General features: G+C 37.8%; 2 protein-coding genes and 1 pseudogene across 4 annotated transcripts in view; 2 read left to right on the top strand and 1 right to left on the bottom strand.

Annotated features, from left to right (window-relative positions):
• Positions 1 to 13,308, bottom strand: part of EXOC6B (exocyst complex component 6B) — a gene marked incomplete at its 3' end in the record, with an annotated part of 718,627 nt that overhangs the window by 651,343 nt on the left and 53,976 nt on the right. The gene's annotated exons all lie outside the window — the stretch shown is intronic.
• On the top strand, positions 1,048 to 2,522 carry LOC307064034 (heterogeneous nuclear ribonucleoprotein A1-like; the record flags this gene model as incomplete). The annotated part of the gene is made up of 1 exon (XM_079720457.1): positions 1,048 to 2,522. One exon carries the CDS (start codon positions 1,048 to 1,050, stop codon positions 2,008 to 2,010), a length of 963 nt encoding a protein of 320 aa, XP_079576583.1. The 3' UTR covers positions 2,011 to 2,522.
• On the top strand, positions 3,089 to 4,425 carry LOC307064757 (general transcription factor IIE subunit 1-like; annotated as a pseudogene). The gene has a single exon. The product of its transcript is annotated as a general transcription factor IIE subunit 1-like (transcript).

The raw sequence follows: 13,308 nt of genomic DNA, 5'->3' as shown, positions 1-13,308 counted from the left end.
CTTTTTCTGGAAAACTCTCTCTTGATGCTCCCATTTCCCCTGCTCCAATCTGAACTGACACCTATCCAGGCTTTCTGCATACCTATTTTTGATGTTCTTTCTTGGTTGACTTACAGAGCTGCTAAGATGATCAGAAATTAAGGGAACAAAATGCTGGAGACCATGGGAAGAATGAGAAGGGGAGTGCCAACATTCTTTAGTCACTTTTTCCCAAGATATTTGCCAAGTCTGCACACAAGAGGCTAAGTTTCCAGTATAGGAATCAAGCAGAAGAGGTAGAGAAATCAGCTTTTGACAGTTTTGTGGCACTGAAGTGACATAAATTAGAGACAAGAGGTAAAGATCCTAGAGAGGAAAAATGGTAAAAAACACAACACTCTTCTGTTTTTCCCTCAATACATGCGCTGAATTCTTAACCTACAGCGGGCAAGAGGCTAAGACAACAAGCAAAAAGCCTCTGAGAAGCAGAACAGTTTTAGGTAGTCTTGAGGTATGGAGTAAAGATTAGAATGCAGTGTCCACCTGAGGAAAGGGGCCCTAATCATCACTCCAAGGCTGTTTGGAAAATGTGAAGGACTATAGCAAAAGGCAGTACTGAACCAGAGATAGCCATAGCTCTGTCCCTGACTGGATTCAGATCACTGCCACTCTATCCACCCTACCAAAAAAGACGGGGTTGGGGGGAGTTTAACCTTCTCTTCCATAAGAGAAGGTTACCCAGAACCTCCAAGAGTTTTTTATCTCCATGCAGTCCAAAATTACCAAGCATGCCAAGGGAGAGGACCACGTAACTGAAAATCAAGATCCACAGATGATCCAGATATTGAAATTATGAGAAAAGGACTTTGAAATGTCTATGATTAATATAAGAAAAAATAAGAGGAAAAAGATGAACAAAATAGACAGAAAGATGGAAAATTCACCAGAGCCTTGAAATCTATGCTATTTAAAAATTGAGAGATACGTTCGGTAGATTACTCCTTTCTGCTCGTGGACGCCGCCGAGTAAGCATCGTTAACGTCTCCCCCGCCCCCCTCCACTGCCGTCATGTCTAAGTCAGAGTCACCCAAAGAGCCGGAACAGCTGCGGAAGCTCTTCATCGGAGGTTTGAGCTTTGAAACAACCGATGAGAGTCTGAGGAGCCATTTTGAGCAGTGGGGAACGCTCACAGATTGTGTGGTAATGAGGGATCCAAACACCAAACGCTCCAGAGGCTTCGGGTTTGTCACATATGCCACTGTGGAGGAGGTGGATGCGGCCATGAATGCAAGGCCACACAAGGTGGATGGAAGAGTTGTGGAACCAAAGAGGGCCGTCTCAAGAGAAGATTCTCAAAGACCTGGTGCCCACTTAACTGTGAAAAAGATTTTTGTTGGTGGCATTAAAGAAGACACTGAAGAACATCATCTAAGAGATTATTTTGAACAGTATGGGAAAATTGAAGTGATTGAAATCATGACTGATCGAGGCAGTGGCAAAAAGAGAGGCTTTGCTTTCGTAACCTTTGATGACCATGACTCTGTAGACAAGACTGTCATTCAGAAATACCACACTGTGAATGGCCACAACTGTGAAGTAAGGAAAGCCCTATCTAAGCAAGAGATGGCTAGTGCCTCATCCAGCCAAAGAGGACGAAGTGGTTCTGGAAACTTTGGTGGTGGTCGTGGAGGTGGTTTTGGTGGGAATGACAACTTTGGTCGTGGAGGAAACTTCAGTGGTCGAGGTGGCTTTGGTGGCAGCCGTGGTGGTGGTGGATATGGTGGCAGTGGGGATGACTATAATGGATTTGGTAATGATGGAAGCAATTTTGGAGGTTGTGGAAGCTACAATGATTTTGGCAGTTACAACAATCAATCTTCCAATTTTGGACCCATGAAAGGAGGAAACTTTGGAGGCAGAAGTTCTGGCCCCTATGGTGGTGGAGGCCAATACTTTGCCAAACTCCGAAACCAAGGTGGCTATGGTGGTTCCAGCAGCAGCAGTAGCTGTGGCAGTGGCAGAAGGTTTTGATTACTGCCAGGAAACAAAGCTTAGCAGGAGAGGAGAGCCAGAGAAGTGACAGGGAAGCTACAGGTTACAACAGATTTGTGAACTCAGCCAAGCACAGTGGTGGCAGGGCCTAGCTGCTACAAAGAAGACATGTTTTAGACAATACTCATGTGTATGGGCAAAACTCGAGGACTGTATTTGTGACTAATTGTATAACAGGTTATTTTAGTTTCTGTTCTGTGGAAAGTGTAAAGCATTCCAACAAAGGGTTTTAATGTAGATTTTTTTTTTTTTGCACCCATGCTGTTGATTGCTAAATGTAATAGTCTGATCATGACGCTGAATAAATGTGTCTTTTTTTTAAATGTGCTGTGTAAAGTTAGTCTACTCTGAAGCCATTTTGGTAAACTACCCCAACAGTGTGAAGTTAGAGTTCCTTCAGGGTGATGCCAGGTTCCATTCAAAATTTATTTACAACCTGCTGTGCTGGAGAAGCTACTGTCTTCCGAAACCTTGGTGTTGTTGAACTGACAGTTACTGCGTTGTGACCTGGAGTTCACTGTGAAAAGGGTCACCCAAGCCAAGTGATGGAGTTTTTTGATTATTAATATATGATTGTTGGCATATCCTATGCAATATATCTAAATTGGATTATGGTACCAGATATAGATGGGAATGAAGCTTGTGTATCATCCATTATCATGTGTAATAAATAAACAATTTAATACCCTCTTGAAAAAAAAAAAATTGAGAAAATTCAGAAGTGAAAATGTAATTTTTAAAATTAAGAGCTCCACAGATGGTTTATCAGCAAGAGGAGATTAGTGAAGATAAATTAATAGAAAATATCCAGATTAAAGCATAAAGAGGAAAGTAGCACGTGGTTTCTAAAGCTGGTCGCAGGAATAGGGCGTTCTCTTTGTCGCACAAGTGGCGCAGCTCGTTTAAGCCAGTAGTGGAGGCGCTGAGGGAAGCTGCAGTGGGAGTGTTCAAGGATTCACTCTGGGTCCCCTAAGGTGTTTCAGGCAAAGGTAACAGGCTGAATGATGTGGCACAGGGCCCTCCCCATGCAGGATGTGCTTTGGTCAGTACATTTAAAGTTGAAGTTTGCTGCTAAAGATGGCAGCTCCAGATGTCCTCACCAAGGTTCCTGCAGCATTGAAGCAGTTTAGCCAAGTATGTGATCCGGGGGTTTTATGGCATTGAGCATGCTTTGGCCTTGGACATCTTGACCCGAAACCTCTGTGTGAAAGAGGAGGACATGCTGGAGCTGCTCAAGTTTGATCAGAAGCAACTTCGATCAGTCTTGAATAATTTAAAGGGAGACAAATTCATCAAGTGCAGAATGAGGGTGGAGACTGCTGCAGATGGGAAAACCACTCACCACAACTACTACTTTATCAATTATCGTACTCTTGTTAATGTGGTAAAATACAAATTGGACCACATGAGAAGGAGGATTAAAACTGATGAGAGAGATTCCCCCAACTGGGCCTCCTTCAAATGCCCCATCTGCAGTAGTACTTTTACAGATTTAGAAGATAATCAGCTCTTTGATCCCATGACAGGAACTTTCCGCTGTATTTTCTGCCACACAGAGGTAGAAGAAGATGAATCAGCAATGCCCAAAAAAGATGCACACACACTTTTGGCAAGGTTTAATGAACAAACTGAGCCCATTTATGCTTTGCTTTGAGAGACAGAGGATGTGAACTTGGCCTATGAAATACTTGAGCCAGAACCCACAGAAATACCAGCCCTGAAACAGAGCAAGGACCGTGCAGCAACTGCTGCCGCAGCTGCTGGCCTGGCAGGTGGGCACCACCAGGAAGCATGGGCCACCAAGGTCCCTCTTATGAGTACTTATACACTCAGAATGTTGTCATTAACATGGATGACCAAGACGATCTTCATCGAGCCTCACTGGAGAGAAAATCTGCCAAAGAGAGAACTATTTGGTTAAGAGAGAGCACTGTCCAAGGAGCATATAGTTCTGAAGAGATGAAGGAAGGTGGCTTAGATATAGACTCGTTTCAGGAGCGTGAGGAAGGCCGTGCGGGGCCAGATGATAACGAGGAGGTCACGCGAGCGCTGCTCATTCATGAGAAGAAGACCCCCTCTGCCACAGCAGGCTCAGTGGGGACAGCTGCTCCTGTGACCACTGCCAATGGCAGTGACTCTGAAAGTGAGACCAGTGAGTGAGACAATGACTCTCCACCCTGTGCAGCAGCTGTGGCTGCATATCATAGGGAAGAGGATGAGGAGGAGGACGAATTTGAGGAAGGAGCAGATGACCCCATTGTCATGGTGGCTGGCCGTCCGTTCTCCTACAGCGAAGTGAGCCAGAAACCAGAGCTGGTGGCCCAAATGACACCAGATGAAAAGGAAGCGTACATAGCAATGGGACAATGCATGTTTGAGGACCTCTTTGACTGAGCTTTCCCTACCTTTTCCTCCCTTCTCTAATGCTCATTTCAAAAAGAAATTCCCTGCCTTTGAAGAAAGTGTTTAGTGGCTTTCTGCCCCTCTTGATGTAAATCAACTGTTAATCTTGTGCAAAGAGTAATGGGAGAGAAAGTTTGATTTTTATGCCAGAAACTTCCCCACAATGTAGGTTGGCTATAAGCATTCCCTTTCCTATTACTACAGTATGAATATTTTCCTGTATTTCCTTATCTAATCTTTTTCCTTTCCCTTTTTTTTTCTTTGCGGTACGCGGGCCTCTCACTGTTGTGTCCTCTCCCATTGCGGAGCACACGCTCCGGACGCACACGCTCAGCGGCCATGGCTCACGGGCCCAGCCGCTCCGCAGCATGTGGAATCTTCCCGGACCGGGACACGAACCGGTGTCCCCTGCATCGGCAGGTGGACTCTCAACCACTGCGCCACCAGGGAAGCCCTCCTTTCCCTTTTAAGACACATTTTCTCCCTTCTGAAATGAGTGCGAGAAGTCTAAAGGTAAATTCTTCATGTCTGCCTGTATTAGCTCACTTTGATAGGTTACAGTAATTCACTGATCACATCCTTCTTATCTATTCTGACCAAGCATTCCAAACAGCTCCTGATATTGCTGCCAACCAAGCAGCTTGGAAACAGGCAAATCATTGATGAAGAAAAAAAAAAATCTTAAAACTTCATATTGCTTCACAGTTTAGGACGGAGTCAATATGTAAGGGGAGGTGGGAGTGTGTGTGGAAGAAGGATGGTTATGCGTAAATCTCATGATTAATACCTAAACCAAAATTGGTGTCTTTAGAACTGACTTGACTGACAGATATTGTTTTGCTTAATGCCTTTTGGTTTGTATGTTGGATAATAGAAAACAGAAAGTGTGTTTGGTAAGCCCTTAGGAAGAAATTAGAGGAAAAACAGGGACTTAGGACAAGGAGTCCATGTAAAGGATTGAAGAGTGGAGAGTACTGGGAACAGTACCTTTTAACATTGTTTGAGTTTGTGCTGATTTGGAAGTCCTTTATATGAAGCTGAGACTGGTCCCCTTCTTTTTCAGTTCTTCCACAGTACTGTAAATTGTTTAAAGAGGCCAATCCAGCAGAAATCAGCATATGACAATTGATTACTCCTCTCTCTTTTTTTTTTCTCTCAACATTATTGAAGGCCTTGTCTCTTTTGATTCTTGTCAGGCATGGTACTTTACAGTGCATCCAGTATATTGCTGAGCATTGTAACCTCAAGGAAAATACTTTATTTTTGGTTCTGATATGCAGCATGGTATTATTCCTTAAGGCAGAACTTTAAAGAACTTTCATACAAGGGCCTACAACAATTGTATTTTTATAATATTTTCCCTTGCACTGTCATTTTAAGTATTTATCATTTTATAGTACACGTGTAAAGTTAAGATAGATTTTAAACATCTGAGCCTTGTATAAAGTAATGATTCATTTACCTGGGTTGTATTATGACTGAATATTGACAATAAATCTATTTGATACTGACTGAAATTTGTTAATTTAGCTCTGTAACACCTTGGAGCATAATTAAAATGAATACTCTTCCCATTTAAAAATAAAAAGCATAAAGAGGAAAATAAAAATATATAAAATACAGATGACTATAAAAAATATGAAATATATGGGATAGAGTCAAAATGCCTACACCAGGGGCCTCCCTGGTGGCGCAGTGGTTGAGAGTCCGCCTGCCGATGCAGGGGATACGGGTTCGTGCCCCGGTCTGGGAGGATCCCATATGCCGCGGAGCGGCTGGGCCCGTGAGCCATGGCTGCTGAGCCTGCGCATCCGGAGCCTGTGCTCCGCAACGGGAGAGGCCACAACAGTGAGAGGCCCGCATACCACAAAAAAAAAAAAAAAAAAAAAAAAAAAAAAATGCCTACACCAGCAGTTCTCAAACTGTTTGGCTTAAGGATATTTTCATACTCTTAAAAAATATGGAGCTCCCCAAGAACTTTTGTATATGTGGTTATATTTATTGACACTTATCACATTAAAAATTAAACCTGAATAAGAATTTAAACATAAGAATACACAAGCATATATTACATTAGCCATTAAAACAATGACTGTCTTCACATATCATATAGCCTCTGGGGTACTGCACTATATTCTCCTACAAGAATGTCAGTAAAAGAAGAAAACAATATCTTAGTGTTACTAGGAAAATAGTTTTAAATTTGTGACTCTGCAGAAAGAGGTCTGGTCTTTCTATAATGGGGGAATGGCAATATTTAAAACATCATAGTCAACTATTTCCTAAAACTAACGAAAGACATCAATCCACAGTTTCAAGCTCTACAAACCCGACAGGATAAATACAAAGAAAACTATACCTAAGCACCTCATAGCAATACTGCAGAAAAACAAAAACATAGTAAAAAATATTAAAGGAACAACATTAAGATTAAGAGCTAATATGTATATGTATAACTGATTAAATTTGTTATAAAGCAAAATTAAAAAAAAATCTTTAAAAAAAAAAAGATTAAGAGCTAACTTTTTAACAGGAAATATATGTCAAACAACAATTGAATTATACAGTAAAGTGCTGAAAAAAATAAACTGCCAGCCTAGAATCCTAAAACTAGTTTTAAAAAAAAAAGTCCCTTAAAAATTAAGGCAGGCAATGTAAAATGGTACATCCACTACGGAAAACAGTTTGGCAGTTCCTCAAAAAATTAAAAATAATTTACCGTATAATCCAGTAATTCTACTTCTGGGTACATACCCAAAAAAAGTGAAATCAGGGACTCAAAGAAATATTTACACATCTATGTTCATAGCAGCATTATTCACAACAGCCAAAAGGAGGAAGCAATTCAAATGTTCATCAAAGGATGAATGGATAAACAAAATGTGGTACACATACAATGGAATATTATTCAGCCTTAAAAAAGAAGGAAATTCTGACACATGCTACAACATAGATAAACCCTGAAGACATTATCCTAAGTGAAATAAGCCAGTCACAAAAGGACAAATACTGTATGACTCCACATATATGAAGTACTCAGAAGGGTCAGATTTATAGAGACAGGAAGTAGAATAGTGGCTGCCAGGAGAAGGGAAAGGGGAGAATGAGGAGTTATTGTTTAATGGGCACACAATTTCAGTTTGGGAACATTACGAAAATTCTGAAGATGGATGATGGTGATGATTGCACAATAATGTGAATATACTTAATGCCATTAAACTGTACAGTTAAAGGTGGTTAAAATGGTAAATTTTGTTATGTATGTTTTACCACAATTTCAAAAGAATTAAGGTAAAATAAAGACACTTTTCATATAAACAAGCAAAAAAATGAGAGAATGTGTCAGTATTAGGCTTCCATTCAAAGAAATGCTAAAGAGAGTTCTTCATGCAAAAAAAGTAATCTCAGAATAAAGCACAGAAATGTAGGAAACCAAAAATGGGTAAACATAAATGAAAGCTGACTCTACAAAATAATAATTTCTTGGAGGCACTAAATGACATGTAAAATTAAAATTCATGACAGCAATAGATTAACAGATGGGAAAGGGTAAATGAAAATGAAGTGTTATATGGTCCTAGTAGTGTCAAGGAAGTGATAAAAGAATTAATTTATATTATACTTTAATGAGTCAAAGATGCATGTGGTAATCCTTAGAGTAATTCCTATAAATTAGAAAAAGAAGAACCAAAAGACAGCAAAAGAAAAAAAAAAAAAAACAGTCAATAATCAGGAAAAGAAAATCCAGCAGCCATCAGACCTTTCTACAACACTGAACACCAGAAGACAATACTCAGGGAAACAAAGTATGAGTCAAAGTTTTAAGTTCAATGAAGCTGTCCTTTGAATGTACAGTCTACAGAGCAGCCATTCTGAATATACAATAACTCAAAAATTATTGTTTATGTAAGTCCTTCTGAAGGTAACTGGTAGAGAAAAACTCCAACCAAACTAAATGACAAGAGAAACTTCAACAAAAAAGACTGGAAGTAATAAGGGAACATATTTAACTGCAACTCTAAGACAAAAAGATCAGATTAAGAGTGACAAAATATGGTATATAAAAATAGTATGTGATAACACAACATTGTAAATACTCTAATAAAAATTTTTTCAATAGGATGTAAAAATTATACAACTAATAAAAAGAAGAGAGAAAAGATAGAAAGTAGTATAAGCTGGTGATGCTTCATACCTCATAACTGGGAGTCAAAGCTAAGCAAATCAGGTACAAGTCTACAATCCCTAATCTAAAACCCTTGGGGTTTAGTTTAGTAACATTAGTAACTCTGCAGCAAATGTAGGAATATTCACACAAGTGGTAAATATAAGACTATCACTATCTCACAGCAACTCACATCAAGTTTTGTTGCCAAATGAATTCAGACAGCTTTTGACAGCAAATGGTTTCAGAGCCTTTGGAATTTTCAAATTGTAAATGAGAGATTATGGGCTAGCAGAATTCTAAACATTTTAAGACTATAAAGTAAAACACTAAGATAATATTATTGACTAATATTTGTGGTCACAGAAAAGAGAGGGAAAGAAAATACAGGAAATTCTACTGTTTCTGTCAGATCAGGAACCAATAAATACTATCTTCAAAAAAGGGCGGGGTGGGGGGAAGGGGAGACTGAGGATACAATTCAAAGGAACCACAAGAACAAAAATATAATTTTTTAAAAATTATAAGACAAAACAGATCATGAGATCTTCACAGTAGTATCCTCCTCCACCCCCCCAAAACAATTATTTTACTTGATACTAAATTATTTTTAAATGATGACTACAGTGATCCAAATTCCCAACTTGTACTTGCAGAATGAACTGCTGATGAGCATAAAAGTCACTAGGGGGCAGCAGAGCACAAGGAGTGTCCTCTGAAAAGCGGTGAAAACTCCAAAGGACTTAGCCAGTTATCCACTGCTCAAAACCTCTCAGTCATTCACAAGCACAAAAAGACACTCACCAATTAATCTGTAAAATCTGCTTCTAAGAGATTCATTATATTACTTCATAATTTTTTAATTTTTATTTTGAAATAACTTCACATTGTACAAATAATAGAGAACTCCTATTTAGCCATTATGCAGAATTCACCAAGTTGTAATGTTTTTGCCACATTTAACACTTTCTCTTCTACATATATGTACGTGTATGTTTAGAGTATGTTGCATGTATTATATCCTTAAAACTACAATGTGTATTTCCTCTCTTACCTAACTATAATACAATTATCAAATTCAAGAAATTTACCTTGATACAATTATAATCTAATCCATAGTCCATATTCCAATCCTGTCAACTCTCCCAAAAATGTTCTTTAGAGCGTTTCCATTTCCTCCTGTAGAGTATACGGCCCAGGACCATGTATTACATTCAACTGTCATGTTTCTTCAGTTTCTCTTCATCCAAACTATCAGCTCTCCAGCATTTTAAACACAATTTTTAATTTTTATACTATTAAATATTAAGAACCCTAAAGAACTTTTGTTTACATTGATTTATATATATCAATATTTACTGTATTAGAAATTAAAACTGAAGATTAGAAAATATTAATTCATTAATATTAACAACCAATATTTACATGTTAGAGAATACATTGTATGAAAAATAATTTTATATTCTGAAATAAACAAATAAAAAATAGTTGGAAGAGTCTTTTGCATTTGTGCAAATATCTTTAATGTCTGCAGAAGACATCTGGACTCTATAACCACTTCTACATTAAATCTATTAAAATGTGGGGTTTTGGTTACAGTATATAAAGAAAACCCAGGCTTACACATATATAGTTGGAAAAAGGAGAAAGTATTTTTAAAGGCTTTTCAGAAAATTTTATATATATATATATATATATATATATACATACACACACACACACACACACACAAATTTATGATACAACTTCAAAACCTGATGAATTTTAGATTAAAATTCATTGGTCTATCTTACACTTCGAATGAATCTTTTACCCATGTATGATTTTGTAACATCAGGTATTGTTCATTTGAAAAATACTGGTTCGCTGGGTTTTGCAGGTCTTGCAAATGTTGATATATTTCATTATACAATTCAAAAAATCACATTCATTATATCACCACTCAGTCCCATAAGAAAAGTTTATAAGTACTGGCAATCTTTAGGAGGGCAACAGGCTACATCTGAAAATATAAACAGGCAGCAATAGTAAATTCCACACAAGTAGTGCAAATAACAAATCGATCATTCTGCAGAGCACAATAATAAGAACAGATTTAAAATCTAGTCATAATATGATTCATACTAGTAATGAAAAAACTGTCATTTTATATATTGATAAAGAGTCCCTGGTTGATCTTTAGTCTGTTTATACCAAAAAGTCATCTTTTCAATTCAGGAAAGGGATATACAAATTTCACTAACCAACACAAGCATTCATGGGTATTAGTCATCTCCTATTCCTTCTGAACACATCACATCTTTGGGTTAAAGGCTAGCATGCTCAAGCAAAGGTTTTCCAAAAATGCCATGTTTCAGAGGAAAGTTAAGATCACCAATGAACTCCAATGTTTATTTCCTTTAGGTTTGTGAGTTTTCTAAAAGGTGTTAAAGTTCAAAAATATAATAAAGAAAACAAACAGATTAGTGAAAAAAGCAAGATACAAAATCCATATGTATCTATCCTTATATTAACACATATATAGTGCATGTGTACATTAATAATATAATATAAACATTACAGTATTTATAATAACATTTAGTCCATGTTCACTACTTATAAAGGACTGTTCTAAACACTCTGTATGTACTATCTTGCTTAATTTCAAAGCCATCCCGTGATATAGAGTAACAGTATTATTTTCATTTTACATACGAAGAAACTGACTCACAGATAAGATAAATTATTTGCCAAGTCACAGAGCCATGATTAAAGTATAAGTATACTGACACGGAATCCCACACTCATCTATTTCTCTACCTGCCCATAAAAAAAGAATATATAGGAACTTCCCTGGTGGCGCAGTGGTTAAGAATCTGCCTGCCAATGCAGAGGACACGGGTTCAAGCCCTGCTCCGGGAAGATCCCACATGCCGCAGAGTAAATAAGCCCGTGTGTCACAACTACTGAGCCTCCGCTCTAGAGCCCGCGAGCCACAACTACTGAGCCTGCGTGCCACAACTACTGAAGTTCGCACACCTAGAGCCAGTGCTCCGCAACAAGAGATGCCACTGCAATTAGAAGCCCGTGCACCGCAACAAAGAGTACCCCCGCTCACCACAACTAGAAAGAGCCCGCGTGCAGCAACGAAGACCCAACGCAGCCGAAGATAAATAAATAACTTTTTTAAAAAAAGAATATATAATATACATATATGAAATGTACATAACTTGCTGCCCCAATACAAAATATACATAACTTTATAAATATACACGTTATATAAACACATTGTATGCATTTTTCAACTACACAGAAAACATTTAATAAAAATGTAGAACACATTGCCGAGAGAAAAACACAAGAGTCCCATGTTGCAGTCTTACCTAATACCAGCTTCACCCTGTGTCTGCAGATGCCTGCTCACAGTAAGCTAATATATTAAACTGTTTTGCTAAAGTTAATTCACATAGAGTTTCTATAACTTGCAACCAGAGTCCCAAGCAATATAAACATGTATTATTTTCATAATCAATAAAAAGGCAAAAAAATATTTCTGTACTGTTTATTTCTTTTAAAGAAATGGTCTATATGTGAGATGTTGTATTATTAAAATATAAACTCCAAGAGAAAAGGAATAATTAACAGCTTAATAAACAACAAAACAGGCCTGCAATGCAATGAATTTTCCAAATTTCTAAAGGCCCCTATGCCAGTAAAATCAAAACAAGTAAAAAAGAACATTCTTTCACTAGAGCCAAAAAGGATTAGAAGAACAAGTTTGTCCATCACTTTACAAAATAACCTGATTATACAGGAATTCTCTACAGCATTTTTCGTTATTATTGTTCTTCTTTTCCTTCTATGTATCTTCAAAACATCATATATGCAGGATGAAACTGCTTTAGGAAACCTGAAGGATTCAGTACCCTAAAATATTATATTTTAAACTTGAGGAACTGCTATATACTCTCAGCTGCATTCATGTAACTTGGCAAACTGACAAAGGTTTCCTTCAGCAGATACATAGCAGATGAAGTAACAGGGGATGCAGTAAGACCTAATTCTAAAGTGACCGTTTTTTCCACTTTAAACTGCCTTAGGCTACCTGACACCAAATTTCACTGAGTTGATGGCAGTGTCTGATGTGTTTGCTTTACCTAAAAAAGAGGAAATCAAAGAAAAAAAGAAGGAAATAAAAAAACTGGCCCTCAACTATCACAACTCCCTTTACAATGATGTTTCCTCACTTGTATAAACAGCTCAAATTACAAAAAATCTGAGGTTGCTATTAAGCATTAATGGCACAAGAAATTAAGTCACTGCAACTTCTTAAAAAAAAAAAAAAAAAAAAAAAAACTCCATTTAAGCCACTGTCAGTCCAGTTTCCAGGGACTTTTGTTTTACAGAGATCAAATTCCTGACTCAACGAATGCTCCAGCCTTTCTATAACTATTGACAGATTAAACTTTTTACCATAAAGCTCCCACCATACTATTCTTCGGTCCCTCAAAAAAAATCGTTAAGTCCTGATTCCATATTGAGGATTCTAAATAAAATCTAAACACCTGAGCTTAACAGTCTCGTACTTTCACAACAGTACCCTAACATTCCTATCCATGTTTGTTCCACACTACTCCTGTCCATAAGGTTTCTCCCTCTGTGAGCGACTGAAGTATTTTTCCTATAAAGAGCCTGACTGTCAGGATGGGTTGGATTATACTATTATAACA

Source organism: Hyperoodon ampullatus, assembly GCF_949752795.1.
Source record: "Hyperoodon ampullatus genome assembly, chromosome: 15".
In the NCBI taxonomy this organism is placed as follows: domain Eukaryota; kingdom Metazoa; phylum Chordata; class Mammalia; order Artiodactyla; family Ziphiidae; genus Hyperoodon; species Hyperoodon ampullatus.
The sequence above is the reverse complement of the archived record's forward strand: the minus strand, read 5'-3'. Positions and strand labels throughout refer to the sequence as shown.